The sequence below is a fragment of the Balaenoptera acutorostrata genome, chromosome 3 (assembly GCF_949987535.1).
Source record: "Balaenoptera acutorostrata chromosome 3, mBalAcu1.1, whole genome shotgun sequence".
Taxonomy (NCBI): Eukaryota; Metazoa; Chordata; class Mammalia; order Artiodactyla; family Balaenopteridae; genus Balaenoptera; species Balaenoptera acutorostrata.
The window spans coordinates 19,688,499-19,713,921 of NC_080066.1; the positions used below are offsets into that span (position 1 = coordinate 19,688,499).

Consider the following 25,423-nt stretch of genomic DNA (forward strand, 5'->3'; position numbering starts at 1 on the left):
AAGTTAGATTTCTATGTAGTTGACTCTAAATGAACTACAGAAAATGCAAAAACGTATACAGCGTAATCATGGCAATTGACAGCGATCATTCTAAGGATGCCACATCTGGAACAGGCTTTGCGCCTGGAAAGCTTCGACTAGTCGGTCCGCGGGGCGCTCCAAGAGGGCTGGGCCGCCGCTCCCAGCGCTGGCTTTTCCGCGGAGCCCGGCGCTCCCCAAACACCGCGCCTGGCCCGGGGCTACGGGTCCAGCGCCCCGCGTCTCCCGAGCTTCGCGCGCCCTTGGCCCGCGTCCCGCCTCCGCGCGTCCCGCCTCCGCCCCTCCCGCCGCCGCCCACGCCCCAGCCGCGGGGGGCAGGAGGAGGCGGACGTCGGCCCTCCCCGCGCCCTTTTTAAAGCGTCACGGGCTAGGGCCAACCGGCTGATCCTGGCGGCGCAGGGAGCGGCGCGCCGAGCGCCCAGGGCTGCGCTTACCCGGACGGCGGGGCGGCGCCGTGGGCCGGGCGCTCCGGGCTCCCCGACGCCACCGGCGCCCCAGCTCCGCCCCGGGCCTCCTCGCCATGCGCCCCGGCTAGTGCGCCTCGGGCGCAGCGCCCACCCGGCAGGTCCCGCCGCTCGCCCCGCCGCCGGCATGCTGCGCCCGCTGCTGCTCGCCGCGCTCTGCCTGGCCGGCCGGCTGGGGACCTCCCGCAGCTGCCAGCTGCCCTCGGAGTGGAGACCCCTGAGCGAGGGCTGCCGCGCCGAGCTGGCCGAGATCATCGTGTACGCCAAGGTGCTGGCGCTGCACCAAGAGGTGCACGGCCTGTACAACTACCTGCCCTGGCAGTATGAGGCCGGCGAGGCGGGGCTCTTCTACTCGGCTGAGATCGAGATGCTGTGCGACCAGGCGTGGGGCAGCATGCTCGAGGTGCCCGCGGGCTCCAGGCTCAACCTCACCGGCCTGGGCTACTTCTCCTGTCACTCCCACACCGTGGTCCAGGATTACTCCTATTTCTTCTTCCTCAGGTGAGCCCGCCACCTCCCGCCCACACTACCCCCTCGGCCATTTGCGTGTGACCAACCGAGGTCACCTTTATTCGGAGCCGGATCAGGACCTCCCACGGGATCCTGGCCGTGCGTGCGATGTTAGGTGATGCCTTGGGCTCCTTCCCGTACTCGACTCTTTCCTGCTCCTCCCGACGTGTCTACAACATCCTGGGTACCTCTGGCTAAGACTTGGCAAAAGAGGGATGATTCCTGCGCTTAAAGGACAGAAGAGTGTTTCAGGCAAAAGCTCTAGGTGGTTTCCAGCAACAAGTAGCCAGCCTATTCCAGAGAGCAAAGGTTTATGCGGGGGGCTCCGGGGGGTGGGCGGGGAGACCCTGGTCACAGTGCTTTGAGGAATATAAAGGTAAATCACGCAGGAGCCCTCTCTGAGTTCCATGAAAGTTGGTTTGTGGTCCAGATGAAATGCTTGTGGATAAGAATTCAGGTGATGGCTTCGGCTCAAGTTTGAAATAAGGAACAGGTGGAACCCTAATTTAGGTGGAACTCTAATATAGGTGGGACCCTATATTTTAAACTGGATTCGGTGGGAGTAGTTTGGGCTGGGCGGTGGTCAAAACAAAACCCCTTTGAAATCAGACTGTTGCTGGAATTCTGGCTCTGCTCTCCCTATGATTTTGAGCAAGTTACTGACCTTGTCGAGAACCTCAATAGCCTCACCTTCATAATGTGAGAAACAAGGCTGGTTGAGACTAAAACAGTAACTCATGCAAAACACCTGGTTCAGGTTAGATGGGGAACGAACAGTTACTCTATTCTGCGCACCTGCTTAAATGCCAAGATGGGAATGGTGTGGAATGCAACCCAGCTGTTGTCCTCATGTTTCACTCGTGTTAGCTCATATCAGCTGCCAGCAGACCTCAATGCCAGGCTCTTCGAAATAGCAAAGGTTTATGGAGGAGGGACCTGGGGGGCGGTAAGGGCTTGGGGTGGGGGGGTGAGGTGTCACAGGGCTTTGAAGAATACAGAGGTGAATTAGATAGGACGCCCTGTCTGATTGGAGACTCCTGGAATCTCGTGCAGTTCCATGAAAGTTGGTCTTGTGGTCACGATGAAATGCGTGTGGATAAGAATTCAGGCGATGGGTTCAACTGAAGTTTGAAATAAAAAACAGCAGGTGGAACCCTAAATGCATTGGTTGTCTCCAGTTGAAGGAGAAGACTGATACAGAACCTCAAAATGGAATCTAACGTATCTATCAAGATAGCGAGTGAATCCACGGCTGTGATGGGCAATAGATCCAGTCTTCCCAGCCCCTGGAGTAGCAGTAAGGATATACGGAATGACCATGACCTTGGCCTGCAGACTCACTTTTAGCTCTCAAGATTTCATGTCACTGAGAAAGAAAACAGTAAGTTCCACAGAGGGCCGTCGGTAAGCTCATGTCAACACATGTTTTCCATATTGAAGCCAGAATATCTAAGTTTAGAATACATGGCGTGCTTTGTGTTGGCTTGGGTGGTTTAGCTAGATTAAGCTGAATTTTTTTTAATTGCTTGAGAAGTACAGTTTCTAAATGAAGTCAGGAAGGAGTGAGACGGTATCTTCTTGATACGGAGAAACTTCACATAGATTTTTTTCATGCCTTTATTTAGGGAAAACACTGGGAACCCAGCTATAAAACTATTCAACAATAAAACTTTATTTTCCCAAGAAAAAAGAGCTGGAGTACTTGAGAAGACATTATTTTCTTTTCCGATTTTATAATGAAATACGGTTTTGTCTGCTGGCTCTGCGGTGGTCAGCCAACTCTTTCATCTTTTGCTCTGACATGTTTATAAAACGTTAGGGCAGAAATACAGAGTCAAATGGTAGTCTGACAGATTTCTATTTCTCAGGGCTGTGTTGCCCTGATGTGTGTTAACAACCGCATACAAATCATTCCTCTTCTGTTATTCTGGGACCCACTGAGAAGAGAACAGATTCTGGTCAGTGTCACAGGAGAAAGTGGCAGTGGAGACTCCCTGGTGACCCCTAAATGCCCCCTTTGGGCTGGAGGGTAACTCCCATCTCTCCTTTTCCTTTTCTTGACTTTATCTTGCCAACAGGTACTTTACGTGAGGGTCTGTAAAAATGTTAACTAACTTTCATACTGTCCTCACTCTGTGCCAGATGCTTTACTTACTTTTTAAAATGCAATCCTTACACCACCATTAAATAATAAGGTGCTGTTGTCACCCTCTTTTTATAGATTGTAAATTGAAGCTTAGAGAATTTAAGAAATTCACTTTGTGTCAGACAGGAGATAAGTAGCAATGGTAGGACTTGAATCCCGGCTTATTACAACTGGCTTTCCTTTCACCAAGAAACACTGAGAAGGAAGACCACTTGGGAGACACAAATAAACAGACACATGCGCACACTCCCCCATTCCCCAACTCACATTTTTTGAAAACCTTAAGAACAGACTCATGCGATGTGAGGCAGAGAAACAAAGTCACTCCTCTAATGAGAGCCATGTAAGACATTGTCGTATAATTGGCAGCTGCATCTAAATCAGTGAAGTTAGAATGCACACGCACACCATGCACAAAAATAAACTCAAAATGGCTTAGAGACTTTGCACCTTTATGAGACTTTCTCTCATAAACATAAGACATGACACCATAGAACTAGAAGAGAGCATAGGCAAAACATTCTCTGACATAAACCGTGCCAATGTTTTCTTAGGTCAGTTTCCCAAGGCAATAGAAATAAAAACAAATATAAACAAACGGGACCTAATCAAAATCAAGCTTTTGCACAGCAAAGGAAACCATTAAAAAAAAGAGAAGACAACCTACGGAATGGGAGAATATATTTGCAAATGATGTGACAGACAAGCGCTTAATCTCCAAAATATAAAAACAGCTCATACAACTCAACAAAAAACAACCCAATCAAAAAAATGGGCAGAAGACCTTAACAGACATTTCTCGAAAGAAGACATGCAGATGGCCAGTAGGCACATGAAAAGATGTTGAACGTCACTAATTATTAGAGAAAAGCAAATCAAAACTGCAATGAGGAACCACCTCATGCCGGTCAGAATGGCCATCATTAAAATGTCTACAAATAACAAATGCTGGAGAAGGTATGGAGAAAAGGGAACCCTCCTACACTGTTGGTGGGAATGTAAGTTGGTGCAGCCACTATGAAAAACAGTATGAAGGTTCCTCAGAAAACTAAAAATAGAACTACCATATGATCCAGCAATCCCACTCCTGGGCATATACATGGACAAGACTATAATTCAAAAAGATACATGCACCCCTATGTTCATAGCAGCGCTATTCACAATAGCCAAGACATAGAAACAACCTAAATGTCCATCGACAGATGAATGAGTAAATAAGATGTGGTATATATACAATGGAATACTACTCAGCCATAAAAAAGAACGAAATAATGCTATTTGCAGCAACATGGGTGTAACTAGAGATTATCATACTAATTGAAGTAAGTCAGAAAGAGAAAGACAAATACCATATGATATCACTTACATGTGGAATCTAAAATATGGCACAAGTGAATCTGTCCACAAACCAGAAACAGACTCACAGATATAGAGAACAGACTTCTTGTTGCCCAGGAGGATGGGGGGAAGGGAGAGGGATGGAGTGAGTGTTTGGGGTTAGTAGATGCAAACTATTACACTTAGAATGGATAAACAGCATGGTCCTACTGTATAGCACAGGGAACTATATCCAATCTCCTGGGATAAACCATAATGGAAAATAATATTTTAAAAAGTACATATACATGTATAGCTGAGTCACTTTGCTATACAGCAGAAATTAGCACAACATTGTAAATCAATAATTTAAAAAAAGGCATTGTCATAAAATTGGCAACACTGTCACAGTCTTCTATTGACTCTTGATTCAGGATGGTACACCCCATAGGTATCCAGTCTACAGCTCTGCTTTTTTCCTTTTTTCCATTAGGATGGATGAAAATTATAACCTCTTGCCTCATGGAGTCAATTTCCAAGATGCCATCTTTCCAGACACTCAAGAGAACAGAAGGATGTTTTCCAGCCTTTTCCAGTTTTCAAACTGTTCCCAAGGGCAGCAACTGGCAACTTTCTCCAGTGACTGGGAAGTCCAAGAAGACACTAGGGTAAGAATTGGCTGTACCCTGATCTACAGCAAAATAATAGAATAGCTACATCTTGTGTGCATTTTGTGACCAAGGGAGTCAAGAGTCCTCTTCCAAAAACCCAGACCAAAGAGTATTTTCCTCCCTTCCCTGCCAGCAGTTAACAAACACTGCTCATAAACTTTGGATTTCTGAGGCTTTACTGTTTGGCGTGGGGTTCCTCACAAAGTGAGGGAACAAGATGGGATGAAGGTTGGCACACTGTGCCTCAGTTTCCTCTTCTGTAAAATGGAAACAATAGTAGCAGCTACCCCGTAGGGCTGATGGGACATGATTTAACTAGGCAGGAAATGGAAATGTGTAAAGCCCTTAGCGTAGTACTTAGCACAGTAAGTGCTCAATACATGTGAGCTATTATGACTACTACCACTATTATTATCATTATTATTGATAGCATAGGGCTCTAAGGAATTTTCTAAGAGGAAAGAAAAAGCCCTTAAGGAAATGGAATTAAATAATTATCATAGCTAACACTTTCATGATTCTTATCTATAGTTGCTAAGACGTAGAGGTACAGTGTGACCAAGGTAATTGTGGAATGTAAGGGTCGGGTAGTTTTGGTCATGAAAATATAAAAGGGATCTTTCAATCTGAGGCAGTTGCCAGAGTTTTGGGGACATTTTGAGGATTGTCACTTTCCCAGAGCAGTGGCATTGCCACAATAGACCTGGGGTGATTGTGGGACCAGGTCAGGGGAAGTGGTGGCCCATGGCTCCCAGTCTCCCATCTGAGATGTTTTTAGGACCATGTGACAGACCACTGGAGAGAGTTCTGATGTGGGGATGTGTGTGTCCCCTGAAACAAGGACTTTTTTAATGGGTCAATTTGCACATGTTAGGTGGCTTCCTTCTTTTCTCCTATCTGGGGTGGCATTGGGGGATGTGACTTTCTCTTGTCTGGTGGATTGGCCCAGGGGAGCGGCCTTGTTTGCCCAAACCTCCTTACCTTTTGCCCAGGGCTCCCTGGCACCTGGAGGCTTTCTTCATGTGCTTTGCACAGAAACTGTTCTCATTGATGGGCAGGTGCGTCCAACTAAGGAAAAATGTTGATTCTTACTTCCTTAACATGACCAAGGATTCCTTCCTTAGGCCTACTCTACTGACAGAGATCTAGACTCCTCTGACCCTTCCTCCATGGTTTGCCAGAATTTTCTGAGTGCTTGTCTTATATTTTGCTCCCAACATGGTTCCAAGCACCTGTTTGTTAGTTTGTTTTTCTGCTGTTCATCTGTGCTGGCACCTACCCCGCACTGAACTGGACCTACCAAGTATCAGCCTGAGTATCCCCAGCCTGGGTCAGTCCTTAGCATGTTCTGAATGAAATCCTTTTAGTCTTGGTCCTTTGGGTCTCCATCCTGTGGGAGTTTTGCTTAAACTACTAAATCCTTGGTAACAATAGATTTATATCAAGAGATCAGATGTTGTTCCACAAATACCTTATAGCTTAGCCCCCAAACTCTTTAGCTGTATAACTGATTAGCCCTGTGGTCACATAACGAAGCTCTTAACATTTCCCTGGAATTAGATTTTTCCATCATTAGAAAAAAGTAGAACAATAGGACCATGGAGAATTGTTTCAGTGTGAAGGCAGTCCTATTTCTGGTGGTCAGATGTTGATCTTGGGAAGAATTCCTTTTCCCTTTCATCACCCTGGTCTCTTAGACAACAAAGGGTGGGCGTGTGCATTTGCTCTAAGAGTCAGAAGCTTCTGGGGAGGAAAATTAATTGTTCCAGATTGCTGAGCTGCTGTGTAGCTGAAGGCATTGATGGACCTTGTACTTTTTAACACCTTGGCTCTTTCCATTTTTCTCCCTGGTCCATTTTGAAATGTACCACATTAGAGCTAAATTAAATTAGCTAGTTCCTTTGAGAATTTAGGTTTAAACTAAAACTAAGTTGGCTTTCTGGTAAATGTTAGCATTTACCACACTCCTTGAGAAATTTTTATGGCCTCTGGAGTGATTAAAGTAGCTGTGAATTGAAGATCTCAGAGTTAGATGAAGAGTTATTGACAATGACTTGCTCCTTTCTTCCAAAAAAGGCTAAAAATTCTCTGCCTTTTCTGTCTGAAGGTGAGCATGCTATTTTCCCTCCTACACAGGATAAACACATCATATTACAGCAGAAGCTATGTTTTTCCTAAGGTGGTGGGTTCTCCGTCTTAGGAGGGATCAGAGGAGCTGTGCAGGTCCCCTTTTTACTGCAGTTAGACTCTTGCTAATCGGAACACACGAATCCTTCATTTGTTCTGAGACCTTTATGAATGGCCTTGGATGTGGCACGTTAACATGGCTTTCTTGAATTACGTGCCGTATCTTAGATGATGATAAATCCTGGAGGAACACTGAGTTCTTGTTCTTTCCACTGTTGCTGCTCCTCGTCTCTAAGCCCCCAGTCAGCTTGAACTAGGCTTGATCTAGGCTCTGGTTGTGAAGAGCACATCTCATTCTTTTCTCTCATAGTTCTCACTCTCTCGGAGCATCACATGAATCTGGGACTCTAGGGTCCATCCGGAGGTTAAGAAATGGAACCAGAGGAAAATCTTATGTAGGGAAACTTTTTGTGATGCACACCCAGGGTGACCGGCAACTCGTCCTCAGCAGCCAAATCCTCCCATTCTCTAGTTCCATCCTCAAACGTCCCACCCACGCCTCAGACAGTAGAAACACAATCTTGCTTTCAAAAGTTGCCAGGAAATCAGCAGCGTTCCTATGTGTTTAGTGTCTCTCTGGTGCAGTATCATGGTGTTAATTGCACCGGGGGATGTCTTTGGCAAGTTAGAGCATCCATCCCATTTTCTGGCAGGGTTCTCTCCACGCCAGCCAAGAAGATTTTCCTTCTTTTCTTCCCTGCTGGGTGAGTGTAACAATCAAAACAGAAGTTGTCTGTTTTCCCCTCTCAGCAAGTCCTGTCCCCTAGGACCGATACCCAGACTGATCCACACTTACATCAGTCTGTTCTAGAACGTCACGGGATTGAAGTAAAATCTGTGAAAGACCTGCTGCCATCTTTCTTTTTTCCCATTTTGGAGTCAGGAAGGATGGTGGGGGAGTTGTCATCCTCCAAGCTGCATCAGAAGGAACGTCGACTTTTCATCAGGAGATTGAGATTGGCTCAGCCATTTCCAGAGGCGTGACCTCACGCAGGACCCTTAATTTCTCACAGCCTCAGCTTTCTCATCTATAAAATGGGGCTAAAAACATATAAACTGTCTCAGGTTGTTATAAGGACCTAATTAGAGCACATGTTTGAAAGCACTTTGTCAAGTATAAAGAGTGATGACTGTAAATTGGTAATTAGAAAGTAGGGCTTTAAAATTTAAAGGATATGTAGCTTTTAAAAAGCTTCCTGCTTCTTCCCAGGTCAGTGGCAGAGTGGTGGCAGCAGTGGTGACAGAGATATGTGTTGGGGATGGGAACAGTGATGGGGAAGCTGTCATGTGTGCCGTAATTCATTCAATAGAGTTTATTGGGTTCCAGCCAGGGAGCACTTAAAAAAATTCGTTTACTGAATTATAAACCATGTTCATGTGGATTCCCAAATCTAAAAGTACAAAATGGTAGTCAGTAGAGTTTTTTCCTCCCACCTCTGACACCCATCCACCCAGTTCCCACCTACCCTCCAAACAAGTAACCACTGTTAACAGTTTCCTGTAAACGTTCGATGAGTATTCTCATCCAACAAACAATTCAAACATGATTTATTGTCGTCTTTGACACCAGTGGCACTGCACTATGCACACTTTACTGTGCCCTGCTTTATTCATAAGTAGATCTTAAAAATCTTTCCATATCAATGCACGTAAGTTGCTTTAAATTGCTGCATAGTATTCCATTGTATGAATGCCTCACTGTATATATTTAATCAAGTCCCCTGTCGATAGGTAGTTACGCTGTTTCCAATTCATTGATATTACATAGAGCGTGGACATGTATAACATTATACATACCTCATTTTGTGGGATTGTTGAGTCCAATCTTTTTTTTTTAAGATCTATTATTTACTTATTTATTTATTTATTTATAAAATTTATTTATTTATTTATGGTATTTATTTTATTTTATATTTTTTTGGCTGCATCAGGTCTTAGTTGCGGCATGTGGGATCTTCATTGAGGCATGCGGGATCTTTTGTTGTGGCGTGCGGGCTCTTCGTTGTGGTGCGCAGGCTCCAGGGCGTGTGGGTGCTGTAGTTGTGGCGCGAAGGTTCCAGGGTGCGTGGGCTCTCTAGTTTGCAGCACGTGGGCTCTAGTTGAGGTGCACGAGCTCAGTAGTTATGGCATTCGGGCTTAGTTGCCCTGTGGCATGTGGGATCTTAGTTCCCTGACCAGGGATCGAACCCACGTCCCCTCCATTGTAAGGCAGACTCTTTACCACTGGACCACCAGGGAAGTCCCAAGTCCAATCTTTAGCAAATATTTATTGAGTGCCTACCGTGAGGCAGCTGCTGTGTTAGATACTAGAGTTTCAGTGTTGAGCAAAATACAAAGTCCCTGATCTCATGAAATTTATAGTCTTAGTGTTGGTGGTGGCCACAATCAAAAGACCACGTTAATGACTTTATAATTTAAAATGGAAATAGATGCTCCAAGGAAAAGAAAGGAAATAATCAGGGTGTCTGATCTAGACTTAGGGGTAAAGAAAGCCTTTTCTGCTGAATTGATACTGGGACTAAAATCTGATGGATGAGGAGGTATGTTAGTTAATGTTGAGGTAACTGGGAAATGAGAGCAATCCAGAGAGGGAGAAGAATCTGTGCAAAGGCTCTGTGGTAGCAGGGTCCATGGTGCCTTTGAGGAAACCAAAGAAAGTTCCTGTGGCTGGAGGAAAGGGAGTGAGTGAGAAGAATGAGGCCAGAGCGGTAGGTGGGGTCACACCATGCAGGGATTGATAGATCCTCATGAGGATTGGGCTTTGTTCTACAGTAATGGGAAACCCTTGATGTTTTGAAAGCAAGGGGTGATGGGAGCAAATTCACACACACACACACACGCACACACACACACACACACAAACCACCCAAAGTGGCAGGAGTAGGGAACTGGATTGGAGGGGATCCAGATGATATGGTAAGAACAGGTAGTGGTTGTTAGAAAGCTACCAGATAGATGTTGGACCAGGGTGGAGGCAATGGGGGTGGAGCGATGTAGGCAAACTTGAGAGAGATTTAGGAAATAAAATCAGTAGATGTTCCTGACGGTTTGGATTTGGGTAGTACAAGAGGTGGGAGGGTCAAAGATAACTCCTGTGTTCCTGGCTGACTGCATGCCAAGACTAACACTTGATAAATGGGGATAGGACAGGTTTGGTAGGGAATTCATGAGTCTAGGGTTGGACATGTTGAGTTGAGGTGCCCTTGAGCCATCCATGTGAGATCTTGAATGGGTGGTTGGGTCTGTAACTTTGGAGCTTTGAGAAGAGCTCTGAGTAGAAGATATACCTTTGTGTCTGATTGATAACTAGATGTCAGCTGAAACTGGACACGGATGAGACTTCCAAGGGAGAGGGCTTAGAGTAAGAGTAGAAGCCCTAGGGTAGGACCGAGTGGTGTAGAACGCTAACACTGGTGGAAAAGGAGCAGTCAGACCAGTACGAGGAAAACTAGGAGAGTCAACAGCCCAGAATGTCTCCGGAAGGATAAGTGATTGACAGAACCAAAAGCTGTTGAGAAGTCAAGTAAGATGAAGTCAAGTAACCACTCGACTTTGGTGGCAGAGATGAGGACAGTTCCATAGAGTGAGGGAGGAGAATCTAGGTTGTGGGGTGTGAGGAGAGAGTGGGACAAGAGGATATGGAGATTGGGAGTGGGCAACTCCTTCAGGACGTTTGGCTGTGGAGGGTTGAATACAGATGAGGGTGCAGGTGAAGGGGGCAGAACAGCTGGGTGGGGGTGGGGGGCGGCTGTTGTATTTAAGGATGGCAGCCATCCAAAATAAATAAATAGAGATGGCAGCCATCCTGTTCAAAGCCTCTTGGTCCCTGTTTTCCTAGTCATCAGATGCTGTCTTCCCAAGTAGACTAAACTACTCGAGGGCAGGGATATCTATTTTATTCACTATTGCATATTTGGTATGTTTTTATGGTGTCTTACACATTTGTTGAATGTATTATCTCTCATTCAGAGAGCTCTGAGGCCTTAGTAAGCAGAGGCCTCCTCTTTCTCCCTCTCTATTTCTATTTTCTAAATTAATATTTAAAATCCACATGTAGCAGAAGTCACTCTTTTTCATGTACCATTATGTTTTGACAGATACACATGGTTGTATAATCACAACTACCACCGCAATATAGAAAAGTTCCATCATTGCCAAAACCCTCCCCTGAGCTGCTGCCATATAATCAGACCCTTCCCCAACCTCAACTCCTGGGAACCTCTGGTTGTTTCTCCAACTAGTTTTGCATTTTCCGGAATATCATGTGAATAGAATCATGTATGTTGCTTTTTTTTTTTTCTAGTTTGGCTTCTTTTATTTAGCACTTGAGATTTGTCTGTGTTTTATGTATCTGTAGTTCACTCCTTTTTTATTGCTTAGGAATATTCTGCTACAGGGCTGTACCACAGTTTTATTTATGCATTTAGCAGTTAGAGATACTTAGGTTGTTTCCAGTTTTAGGCTACTGGAGCTGCTCTAAATAGAGATGTATGGTTTTTGTGTGAAAATAAATTTTCTTTTCTCTTGGGTAAATACCTTGGATGGGTTTGCTGGATCATAAGGTAAGTGTATGTTTAAACATATCAGAAAATGTGAAACTGTTTTCCAGGGTGAGTGTACCATTTTGCATTTGCATTAGCCCTGTATGAGATTTCCAGTTGTTCTGCATTCTCATCAGTACTAGGTATTGTCAGTTTAAAAAAAAAGGATATTCTAATAGGTGTGTGGTGCTATCTCATTTTGGGTTTAAAAAAAAATTCTACATATAAGTGAGACCAAACAGTATTTGCCTTTTTCTGACTTATCTCACTAAACGTGATGCTCTCAAGGTCCATCTGTATTGTCACAAATGGCAGGATTTCCTTCTTTCTCATGGCTGAATAATATTCCATTGTATGTGTATATACCACATTTATCTTCATGTACTTGTTGGTGGACACAGGTTGTTTCCATGTCTTGGCTATTGTGATTAATGATTCAGTGAACATGGTACTGATTTCTGAAAGGTACTGATTTCATTTTCTTTGTGTATATACTCAGAAGAGAGTTTGCTGGATGGTAGTTCTATTTTTCATTTTTTGAGGACCCTCCATTTGGACTGTTGCCCATAATGACTGTATCAATTTACATTCCCACCAACAGTGTACAGGTGTTCCCTTTTCTCCATATCCTTGCTCACACATGTTATCTTTCATTTTTTGGATACTAGCCATCGTGACAGGCATGAGGTGATATCCCATTATGGCTTTGGTTTGCGTTTCCCTGATGATTAGCTGGCCATATGTATGTCTGTTCAATTCCTTCATCCATTTTTAAATCAGGTTGTTTGTTTTGCTATTTACTTGTATGAGTTCCTTGTATATTTTGGACCAGATAGATGGTTTGCAAATTATTTTCTCCCAATCCATAGGTTGCCCTTTCATTTTATTGATTCCTTTGTTGTACAGAAGCTTTTTATTTTATTTTATTTTTTTTTAAAGATTTATTTATTGATTGATTGATTACTATGTTGGGTCTTCGTTTCTGTGCGAGGGCTTCCTGTAGTTGCGGCAAGCGGGGGCCACTCTTCATCGCGGTGCGCGGGCCTCTCACTATCGCAGCCTCTCTTGTTGCGGAGCACAGGCTCCAGACGCGCAGGCTCAGTAGTTGTGGCCCACGGGCCCAGCTGCTCTGCGGCATGTGGGATCTTCCCAGACCAGGGCGCGAACCCGTGTCCCCTGCATTGACAGGCAGACTCTCAACCACTGCGCCACCAGGGAAGCCCAGAAGCTTTTTATTTTGATGCAGTCCAATTTATCAATTTTTGCTTTTGTTGCTTGTGCTTTTGGGGTCCTATCTAGAAAATTATGGCCCACACCAATGTCAAGAAGTATTTTTTTTCTAGTCTTTATTTTGAGTTAATTTTTGTATATGGTGTGAGATAAGGGTCCAATTTCATTCATCTGCATGTGAATCCAGTTTTCCCAACACAATGTATTTTTTTTTTTAATAAACTTATTTATTTATTTATTTATTTTGGGCTACACTGGGTCTTCGTTGTGGCACATGGGCCCTCTCTAGTTGAGGCGAGCGGGGGCTACTCTTCGTTGTGGTGTGCGGGCTTTTCATTATTCTTGTTGCAGAGCACAGGCTCTAGGCACGTGGGCTTCAGTAGTTGTGGCTCGCAGGCTCTAGAGCGCAGGCTCAGTAGTTACGGTGCACGGGCTTAGTTGCTCCGCAGCACATGGGATCTTCCTGAACCAGGGCTTGAACCCGTGTCTCCTGCATTGGCAGGCAGATTCTTAACCACTGCGCCACCAGGGAAGCCCCACAATGTATTAAAGAAACTATTCTTCCCCCTTGTGTGTCCTTGGCATCTTTACTGAAGACTAGTTGACTGTACATGTGTGGATTTATTTCTGGGCTCTCTATTCTATTCCACTGGTCTGTTTTCATGCCTGTATCATACTGTTTTAATTACTATAGCTTTGTAATGTGATTTGAAATCAGCAACCATGATGCCTCCAGCTTTGTTCTTTTTTCAATATGGCTTTAGCTATTCAAGATCTTTTGTAGTTCTACACAAAGTTTAGAACTGTTTTTTCCATTTCTGTGAAAAATACCATTGAAATTTTGATAATGATGGCTTTGAATCTCTACATCACTTTGGGTAATATGGGCATTTTAGCAATATTAATTCTTCCAATCCATGAATATGGGATATCTCTCTATTGATTTTTTGTCTTTCTCTCAGCAATCTTATAAAGTTTTCAGTGCATAGATCTTTCACTTCCTTGGTTAAATTTATTCCTAGGTATTTTGTTCTTTTTGGTGCTATCATATATAGGATTGTTTTCCTTGTTTCCTTTTCAGATAGATTGTTGTTGGTGTAAAGAAATACAACTGCTTTTTTTGGGCATATGTTGATTTTGTATCCTGCAACTTTACTGGATTCATATATTCTAATTTTTTTGTGTGTGGAGTCTTCAGGGTTTTCTACATGTAGAATCATGACATCTGCAAACAGATAATTTTACTTCCTTTGTTCCAATTTAGATGCCTTTTATGTCTTTTTTCTTGCTAGTACTTCCAGCATTATGTTTAATAGAATTGGCAAGAGTAGGAAAAGCTTTCCGTTTTCCCCATTGATTATGATGTTAGCCATGGGCTTTTCATAAACGGCCTTTATTGCGTTGAGGAAATTTCTTTTATACTTATTTTATTGAGAGTTTTTGTCATGAATGGGTGTTGAACTTTGTCAAGTGCTTTTTCTGCATACTGAAATGATCATGTGTTTCAAACCATTCATTTTGTTAATGTGCTGTATTACCTTGATTTGCATATGTTAAACCAACCTTCCATCCCAGGGATAAATATCATTTGGTCGTGGTGTATAATCTTTTTGATACATTGTTGAATTCAGTGTGCTAGTATTTTATTGAAGATTTTTGCATCTACGTGCATCAGAGATATTGGTCAGTAGTTTTCTATTCTTGCAGTGTCATATCAGGTGAGGCTGCTGTCATAAAATGAGTTTGGAAGTATTCCCTCTCCTATTTTTTGGACGAGTTTAAGAAGGATTTGTGTTAATTCTTCTTTGAATGTTGGTAGAATTCAGCTTTGAATCCATTTGGTCCTAGACTTTGATCTGGGGAGTCGTTTGATTACTATTTGAATCTCCTTATTTGTTACTGGTGTGTTTAGTTTTTCTGTTTCTTCTTGTTTCAGTATTGACAGGTTGTATGTTTCTCAGAATTTATCTGTTTCTTCTAGGTTTTCCAATTTGTTCACATAATTTTTCATAAATAGTCCCTAATGATCATTCTTACTTCTGAGGTATCTATTGTAATGTTGCTTTCATTTCTGTATTTATTTCAGTCTCCTCTCTTTCCTTCTTAGTTTAGGTAAGGGTTTATTGATTTTGTTTATTTCTTTCAAAAAATCAACTTTTAGTTCTTTTCTGTTATTTTCTAGTCTCTATTTGATTTATTTCTTCTCTGATCTTTATTATTCCCTTCCTCTGATAACTTTGGGTTTAGTTCTTCTGTAGTTCCTTGAGGTGTAAAGTTAGGTTCTTTATTAGAGATCTTCTTTTATAATATAGGCATTTATCACTATAAACTTTTCTCTTAGTACTGCTTTTACTGCATCCCATAAGTTTTGGTATGTTGTGTTTTCATTTTCATTTGTTTCAAGATTTTAAAAAATTCCCTTTTGATCCATTGGTTATTCAAGTGTGTGTTGTTTAATTTCGGTGTATTTGTGAATTTCCCTCTTTTGCTTCTATTATTGATTATTCCATTGTGTTCAGAAAAGATTCTTGGTATACTTTTAATCTTTTTAAATTTGTTAAGACTTGTTTGTTACTTAACATGTGGTATATAACATGTGATATATCCTGGAGAATATCTGTGTGCACTTGAAAAGAATGTGTACTCTCCTGCTGTTGGGTGAAAAGTTTTCTATATGTCTGTTAGGTCCATTTGGTTATACTGTTGTTCAAGTCCACTCTTAATTGATTCTGCATCTAAGTGCTACCTCCATTATGAAAGTGGGATACTGAAGTCTCCTACTACTATCATATTCTATCACTTTCTCCTTTGGATTTGTCAATATTTTATATACTTAGGTGTTCCACATTAAGTGCATATATATTTACAATTATTATATCTTCCTATTGAACTGATGACTTTATGATTGTGTACTGACCTTTATCTCTACAGACAGTTTTTAAAACCTACTTTGTCTGATATTAGGATAGTCACTCCTACTTTTTTTGGTTATCTTTCACATGGAATACCCTTTTCCATTCCTTCACCTTCAGTCTCTGTGCCTTTGAATCTAAAGTGAGTTTCTTCTAGATACAATACAATTGTATCTTTTTTTAAAATAAATTTATTTTATTTATTTATTTTTGGCTGTGTTGGGTCTTCGTTGCTGCACGCAGGCTTTCTCTAGTTGTGGCTAGCGGGGCTTCTTCGTTGAGGTGCGCGTGCTTCTCATTGCGGTGGCTTCTCTTGTTGCGGAGCATGGGATCTAGGTGCATGGGCTTCAGTAGTTGTGGTGTAAGGGCTCTGTAGTTGTGGTTTGCGGGCGATAGAGCACAGGCTCAGTAGTTGTGGCACACGGGCTTAGTTCTCTGCGGCATGTGGGATCTTCCTGGAACAGGGCTTGAACCTGTGTCCCCTGCGTTGGCAGGCAGATTCTCAGCCACTGCGCCACCAGGGAAGTCCCAATACAATTGTATCTTAATTTTTGTATGTATTCGGCTATCCCATATCTTCTTATTGGGGAGTTTAGTCCATTTACATTTAAAGTGATTATTGATAAGGATTTACTATTGGCATTTTGTTAACTGTTTTTTGTTTGTCTTATAGTTCCTTTTCCCATGTTTTCCTCTCTTGCTATCTTCAATATTTTGTGCTATGTTTTATTTTGTATGGATAGGTTTTGATTCCTTTTTCTTTTTTTAAACATCTTTATTGGAGTATAATTGCTTTACAATGGTGTGTTAGTTTCTGCTGTATAACAAAGTGAATCAGCTATACATATACATACATCCCCATATCTCCTCCCCCTTGTGTCTCCCTCCTACCCTCCCTATCCCACCCCTCTAGGTGGACACAAAGCACGGAGCTGATCTCCCTGTGCTATGCGGCTGCTTCCCACTAGCTATCTGTTTGTTTGTTTTTTAACATCTTTATTGGAGTATAATTGCTTTACAATGGTGTGTTAGTTTCTGCTTTATAACAAAGTGAATCAGTTATACATATACATATGTTCCCATATCTCTTCCCTCTTGCATCTCCCTCCCTCCCACCCTCCCTATCCCACCCCTCTAGATGGTCACAAACCACCGAGCTGATCTCCCTGTGCTATGCGGCTGCTTCCCACTAGCTATCTATTTTACGTTTGGTAGTGTATATATGTCCATGCCACTCTCTCACTTCATCCCAGCTTACCCTTCCCCCTCCCTGTATCCTCAAGTCCATTCTCTATGTCTGTGTCTTTATTCCTGTCCTGCCCCTAGGCTGTTCAGAACCTTTTTTTTTTTTTTTTTAGATTCCATATATATGTGTTAGCATACGGTATTTGTTTTTCTTTTTCTGACTTGCTTCACTGTGTATGACAGTCTCTAGATCCATCCACCTCACTACAAATAACTCAACTTCATTTCTTTTTATGGCTGAGTAACATTCCATTGTATATATGTGCCACATCTTCTTTATCCATTCATCTGTCGATGGACACTGAAGTTGCTTACATGTCTTGGGTACTGTAAATAGAGCTGCAGTGAACATTGTAGTACGTGACTCTTTTTTTTTTTTTTTTTTTTTTTTTAAATTAAGGCAATCTTTTTTTTTTTTTTTTTTTTTTAATTTTTTTTTATTTATTCATTTATTTATTCATTCATTTATGGCTGTGTTGGGTCCTCGTTTCTGTGCGAGGGCTTTCTCTAGTTGTGGCAAGTGGGGGCCACTCTTCATCACGGTGCGCGGGCCTCTCACTGTAGCGGCCTCTCTTGTTGCGGAGCACAGGCTCCAGACGCGCAGGCTCAGTAATTGTGGCTCACGGGCGTAGTTGCTCCGCGGCATGTGGGATCTTCCCAGACCAGGGCTCGAACCCGTGTCCCCTGCATTGGCAGGCAGATTCTCAACCACTGCGCCACCAGGGAAGCCCTACGTGACTCTTTTTGAATTATGGTTTTCTCAGCATATATGCCCAGTAGTGGGATTGCCGGGTTTTATGGTAGTTCTATTTTTAGTTTTTTGAGGAACCTCCATACTGTTCTCCATAGTGGCTGTGTCAATCTACATTCCCAGCAGCAGTGCAAGAAGGTTCCCTTTTCTCCACACTCTCTCCAGCATTTATTGTTTGTAGATTTTTTGATGATGGCCATTCTGACCAGTGTGAGGTGATACCTCATTGTAGTTTTGATTTGCATTTCTCTAATGGTTAGTGATGTTGAGCATTCTTTCATGTGTTTGTTGGCAATCTGTATATCTTCTTTGGAGAAATGTCTGTTTAGGTCTTCTGCCCATATTTGGATTGGGTTGTTTGTTTTTTTGATATTGAGCTGCATGAGCTGCTTGTATATTTTGGAGAGTAATCCTTTGTCAGTTGTTTCGTTTGCAAATATTTTCTCCCATTCTGAGGGTTGTCTTTTTGTCTTGCTTATGGTTTCCTTTGCTGTGCAAAAGCTTTGAAGTTTCATTAGGTCCCATTTGTTTATTTTTGTTTTTATTTCCATTTCTCTAAGAGGTGAGTCAAAAAGGATCTTGCTGTGATTTATGTCATAGAGTGTTCTGCCTACGTTTTCCTCTAAGAGTTTTAGAGTGTCTGGCCTTACATTCAGGTCTTTAATCCATTTTGAGTTTATTTTTGTGTATGGTGTTAGGGAGTGTTCTAATTTCATTCTTTTACATGTAGCTGTCCAGTTTTCCCAGCACCACTTATTGAAGAGGCTGTCTTTTCTCCACTGTATATTCTTGCCTACTTTATCAAAGATAAGGTGACCATATGTGTGTGGGTTTATCTCTGGGCTTTCTATCCTGTACCATTGATCTATATTTCTGTTTTTGTGCCAGTACCATACTGTCTTGATTACTGTAGCTTTGTAGTATAGTCTGAAGTCAGGGAGCCTGATTCCTCCAGCTCTGTTTTTCTTTCTCAAGATTGCTTTGGCTATTTGGGGTCTTTTGTGTTTCCATACAAATTGTGCAGTCTTTTTGTTCTAGTTCTGTGAAAAATGCCAGTGGTAGTTTGATAGAGATTGCATTGAATCTGTAGATTGCTTTGGGTAGTATAGTCATTTTCACAATATTGATTCTTCCAATCCAAGAACATGGTATATCTCTCCATCTGTTTGTATCATCTTTAATTTCTCTCATCAGTGTCTTATAGTTTTCTGCATACAAGTCTTTTGTCTCCTTAGGTAGGTTTATTCCTAGGTATTTTATTCCTTTTGTTGCAGTGGTAAATAGGAGTCTTTCCTTAATTTCTCTTTCAGATTTTTCATCATTAGTGTATAGGAATGGAAGGGATTTCTGTGCATTAATTTTGTATCCTGCTACTTTACCAGATTCATTGATTAGCTTTAGTAGTTTTCTGGTAGCATCTTCAGGATTCTCTATGTATAGTATCATGTCATCTGCAAACAGTGACAGTTTTACTTCTTCTTTTCTGATTTGGAGTCCTTTTATTTCTTTTTCTTCTCTGATTGCTGTGGCTAAAACTTCCAAAACTATGTTGAATAATAGTGGTGAGAGTGGGCAACCTTGTCTTGTTCCTGATCTTAGTGGAAATGTCTTTCTTTTTTCTTTTGTATAACTTCTATACATATTTTCTTTGTGGTTACTAAGGGCTTAAATAATATATCATATATCGTATAGTTATAACATTCTCTTTTAAGCTGACAACTACTTTACTTCACTTGCATACAAGAAATCTTGTCTTTTCCCTCTCCTCCCCACCACATTATATATTCTTGATGTCACTGTTTACTTTACCTTTATATATTTGTTAATGTTTATTTTAGTTTTAGTTGTTTCTAATACTTTTGTCTTTTATAGTATATAGTAATATAATATTGTTTTTGTCTCTATATTTACCTTTATCAACTAGTTTCACACTTTCTCATGCTCTCATATTTCTAATTAGTGTCTTTCATTTCAACTTGAACTGCCTTTAGCATGTCTTATAAAGGAGGTGGTAAAGTTTCTTAGCCTTTGTCTGAGGAAGTCTTTATCTCTCCTTTGTTTTTTTTGTTTTTTTATTGTAGTATAATTGCTTTACAATGTTGTGTTAGTTTCTGCTGTACAAGGAAGTGAATCAGCTATAAGTATACCTATATCCCCTCCCTCTTGGACCTCCCTCCCACCCCCCCATCCCACCCAGTTAGCTTGTCACAGGGTGCCGAGCTGAGCTTCCTGTGCTTTGTAGCTTGTTCCCACTAGCTATCTGTTTTATGCATGGTAGTATATATATGTCAATCCTAATCTCTCAATTTGTCCCACCCTCCCCTTCTCCCACTGTGTCCACATGTCCGTTCTGTATGTCTGTGTTTCTGTTCTTGCCCTGCAAATAGGTTCATCTCTACCACTTTTCTAGATTCCACATATATGTGTTAATATACGATATTTGTTTTTCTCTTTGTGGCTTACTTCACTCTGTATGACAGTCTCTGAGTCCATCCACATCTCTACAAATGACCCAATTTCATTCCTTTTTATGGCTGAGTAATATTCCATTGTATATATGTACCACATCTTCTTTATCCATTCATCTGTCGTTGGACATTTAGGTTGTTTCTATGTCCTGGCTATTGTAAATAGTGTTGCAATGAACATAGGGGTACATGTGTCCTTTTGAATTACGGTTTTCTCAGGATATATGCCCAGTAGTGGGACTGCTGGGTCGTATGGTAGTTCTTTTTTTAGTTTTTTAGGGAACCTCCATACTGTTCGCCACAGTGGCTATATCAATTACATTCCATTTGTTCCCCCCCCCCCCCTTTTTTTCCCCTTTGTTTTTGAAGGACAATTTTGCAAGAATAGTGTTCTTGGTTGGCAATTCTTTTTCTTTCAATATTTTAAATAGGTATATAATTCCACTCCTTTTGCCTGGCAAGATTTATGATGAAAAATCCTCTGATAGTCTTATTGCAGTGGGTATGGGGTTCCCTTCTATGTAACTAGTTGCTTTTCTCTTGCTGATTTCAAAACTCTCTTTGTCTTTAACTTTTGAACCACCCTTATATTCTCAGAATAAATCCCATTTTTTATATATTGATGGATTTAATCTGCTAATATTTTGTTGAGGATTTTTTACATGTATGTTCATGTGGAATATTGGCCTGTAGTTTTCCTATAATATAAAAGGGGGCATCAGGATAATATTGGCCTCACAAAATGAGTTGGGAAGTATTCTTCCCTCTTCTATTTTTTGGATGAGATTGTGTAGAATTGGTATTTTTTTCCGTTAAATATTTGTGTATTAGCCTTCTATGGAAAACAATATACCACATAATGGGTGGCTTAAACAACAGAAATTTATTCTCTCTCAGTTCTGGAGGCCAGCATTCCAAGATCAGTGTGCTGGCAGGGTTGGGTTCCTCTGAGGTGTCTGTGGCTTGCACATGGCCTCCCTCTTGCTGCCTATTCACAGGGTCCCCGCTCTGTGTGTGAACATCCTTAGTGGCTCTCCATTTGTCCTAATCTCCCCTTCTTATAAGGACACCAGTCAGGTTGGATTAGGGCCCACCCTAACAGGCTCATTTTAACTTAATGACTGCTTTAAACGCCCTATCTCCAAATACAGTCATATTCTGAGGCACTGGGGTTAGGGCTTCAACATATGAATTTTGGAGGGACACAATTCAGTCCATAACAGTTTTGTAGAGTTTATCAGTAAATAATCTGTGCCTGGAGTCTTCTTTTGTTGGAAGGTTTTAAACTACTCATTCAATTTCTTTAATAGATAGGACTATTTAGGGTGTCTATTTTTCTTGTGCCACCGTGGCAATGCAGATCTGAGACTGGGGTTGGCTGTAGTGCAAGGCTGGGTGAGCAAAGAAAAGAAAAAGAGAAGAAAACCAGGGACTTCCCCCTTACTGTGTAGTACACTGAGGCTCCTTTACTTGATCTTCTAGATAGAAATAGGAGATTTCTCCTAGAGTTTTTGCTGCATAGTTCAATGATTCTGCCCCCTTTGATTCAGGTCCCATAGCCTCTAGTTGTTTAGTTTTCAGTCTTCAGGTAGTTGCTTTGTGTATTATGTGCAGAGATTTTAACATCAGTAGGAATCATAGGCTACATTCAGTTTCCTTCATCTTGACTGCCACTGGAAGTTGATGTTCCTATTTGACTGGGCCCATCAAGAACATCTGGTCAATCTTGCATAGGACATACTGCAGGGAGGGAAAGAACAGCATTTATTTCTTGATGATCCAAAGCAAATAGGAATGGGAAAGAGGATCTGTAGTTTTTTTTTTTTTTTAATTTTTATTATGAAGTTTATGAAGCAATGAAGGTAATGTTTTCCCCCTACATTTAATTAATTAATTAATTTATTTATTTATTTATGGCTGTGTTGGGTCTTCGTTTCCGTGCGAGGGCTTTCTCTAGTTGTGGCAAGCGGGGGCCACTCTTCACCGCGGTGCGCGGGCCTCTCACTATCGTGGCCTCTCTTGTTGCGGAGCACAGGCTCCAGACGCGCAGGCTCAGTAATTGTGGCTCACGGGCCCAGCTGCTCTGCGGCATGTGGGATCCTCCCAGACCAGGGCCCGAACTCGTGTGCCCTGCATTAGCAGGCAGACTCTCAACCACTGCGCCACCAGGGAAGCCCGGATCTGTAGTTTTTAAAGTGAAATTCGAGCCCAAATGGGTCAAGAAAATCATAATTCAGTTCATCCATATCTTCCATAAAGCCCTAGAAGTATTTGATTTAAAATGTCCCTGGAACTTTGCTTAGGCAGTCTAGTTTACCACATTATTTGTTCAAGAACAAAGATATTCCTTAGAGATGGAGTATAACGTCAGTTTAACAAGTATTTGTGACTTGTTAAGTGTAAGTTAAGTACTTTTTCTGTATTTAGTCTTCTTTGATACATCATCAAAACTCAAAAAGTGATAGTTTCTTAAAAGTTAGTTACAGTGCAGAATCAGAAACCTTATCAATGAACTTTTTGTATTCCTACATGAAAATCCAATAGTCTTTCTTGCACTTTGAATGGATATTTTTAATCCATGCATTATTTTTGTAACATGATGAATTGACCATGTGAAAAATACTCGTTCGGAGTTATACAGATGTTGAAAACATTGAGACCTTTAATTATACAATATTAAAAAACCCTTTTCATCAGTATCACCATTGATCTCATCAGGAAAGTCTTGAAGCAATGGAAAAATGTCAAGCATGCAGTGGCAAATTTTCTGAAATTCTAATTTTTGCTTGAAAGCTCAAATTTTATCAGTGGCAACAAATACTGCTAGTTTTCCTTGAAGTGAGAGGCTTACTTTATTCATTTTCAAGAAAATGTCTATCAAATACTCAAAATTATAGCTTGTCTGTCATTCATCCTTTCAAGTAAAAATAGTCTTTCACAAAGAAAGCCACTAGTTCAACTCCTAACTCAATCGCCCAAATGCTTTTCCTTGAGACAACCACTGTACTTTGATAAGCAGCCAAGTGCTTTGTGTGCTTCTGATTTCTTCAGAATATTAAAAACGTGTGTACTCAAGGGTCAGGATTTAATTAATGGTTTTTACTGCTTCATCAAGGACGTTCTTTTTTTTTTTTTTTTTTAAGATTTTCTGATGTGGACCATTTTTAAAGTCTTTATTGAATTTGTTACAATATTGCTTCTGTTTTATGTTTTGGTTTTTTGGCCCTGAGGCATGTGGGATCTTGGCTCTGCAACCAGGGATCAAATCTTCCCCTGCATTGAAAGGTGAAGTCTTAACCACTGGACCTCCAGGGAAGTCCCATCATCAAGGACATTCTTAAAATGCCTTTTTCTTTTCTGCCCACACAAGGCACTGAAAAATATAATGCCTATTAGTGTCATTTGGTCTGCTGCCTTGATTTGCACTAGGTGCCGGCAGTTTTACTCACTTTTGCTTTTGCACCAACAGTGCAAATGTCAGCACAGTGAACAAGACATCTTAGTATTGTTCTGAAAATAGTTTTGATCTCATGGGCTCCCCTGAAAGGATCTCTGGATCCCCCAGGAATCTGCAGACTTGGAGAACTACTGCTCTAGACCGGCTCGGTGAATGGCAAACTAGGAGGTGTTACCTGAGCTGAGTGTGGATGGGGGACATTTCACATTCTGAGCTGGGAAAGGGGGATATGTGACCTCACAAAGGGGCCCAGAATTTCAGAAGGCCTGGAGTCAACATGGAGCTTGGAATGGTTTCAGCATTTCAGCTTGGAATGGGCTTCTAGCAGTGAGAGTAGTGGGAGTTGCATAGACCAGATTGTGGAGGGTGATGGATACCTATGAGAAGAATTCAGGGCCTGGGATTCAGCAGATGTGGATTCTAATATGGTCTGTGCCCACTAACTAATGTTAATCTTGGGCAAATCCATTTACTTTGATGGATCTTTATGCTTAACACGTAATTAATATATGCTCAGTAGGTATCTTGTTCATTGAAATTAAATAATTTCATCTCTGGAAAATGAAGGGGTTATATTTTATTTCTCTGAGAGTTCTGTAAACACTGAACATGATTCTGTTCTTATCACAGTTGAGTCAATTGAAACTCAGACAAACTGAGGAATGTGGGTGGACAGTGAAGGAGCCGGAAGTGAGATCAGGGTCTCCCAACTTCAAGTTCATGCTATTTATGTTCTCCATCCTGCCTGCTCCCTGGTCTCCTGCCTCCCAAAGCTGAGAGATTTTCTTCTCATAGACTGTTACTTCCCTGACCCACTTCCTACTTGCTATCCTTCCTTTATGCAGCTGGTCTGGTTTTGTCCTTTGATTATGCTGTTAGTGCACACTTTTTTGTGTGTGTGTGACACTTATCACAAATACAGTGGTTTATGAAAATACTGGTTTACTATTCATGTCCCCCAACCGGGATATAAACTCCTTTTTACTGGTTGTTGTATTCCCAGGACCTAGCATGGTTCCCTCACATGGTAGGCATGGGTACCAAAATACAGAAGGGGGTTGTAAAGTATCACATGAGTGGTGTAGGCAGTAAAAGATTTAGGAAGTCAGAGAAAGGGGGGATCAATGGGGCCTTGAGTACCCCAGGAAGATTTCAGAGAAGAGAGGGGGCTTGATCTGGACCTTGTAAGATGATCTGTAATACAGTTGACCCTTGAACGACACAGGTTTGAACTGCACGGGTCCATTTATATGCAGATATTCTTCAGTAGTAAATACAGTACTACACGGTCCATGGTTGGTTGAGTCTGAGGATGCAGAGGGCCAACTATGTTATACGTGGATTAACCCCCGTGTTGTTCAAGGGTCAGCGGTTTACTGTTTTCAAAGTACTTTTTGTGATATCAAGGGTCATGCTATTTACTTATCCTCTAGTTGAATGTTAGTAACTTTTAGATTGCCGTTAATAGGTCATTCATTGGCCAGA

At 41.7% G+C, this 25,423-nt stretch overlaps 1 protein-coding gene across 2 annotated transcripts in view; it reads left to right on the top strand.

Annotated features, from left to right (window-relative positions):
• Window positions 1-382: 382 nt before the first annotated feature.
• LOC103012343 (coiled-coil domain-containing protein 3) overlaps window positions 383-25,423 on the top strand; it is a 112,763-nt gene continuing 87,722 nt past the window's right edge. The window contains exons 1-2 of one of the 2 annotated variants that reach the window (XM_057544349.1): window positions 383-1,004; window positions 4,970-5,144. In XM_057544349.1, coding sequence (XP_057400332.1) covers window positions 631-1,004; window positions 4,970-5,144 — 549 coding nt within the window. In that variant the 5' untranslated portion in view covers window positions 383-630. The remainder of the gene's footprint in view (window positions 1,005-4,969; window positions 5,145-25,423) is intronic. The other variant, XM_007167400.2, reaches the window with a different exon arrangement.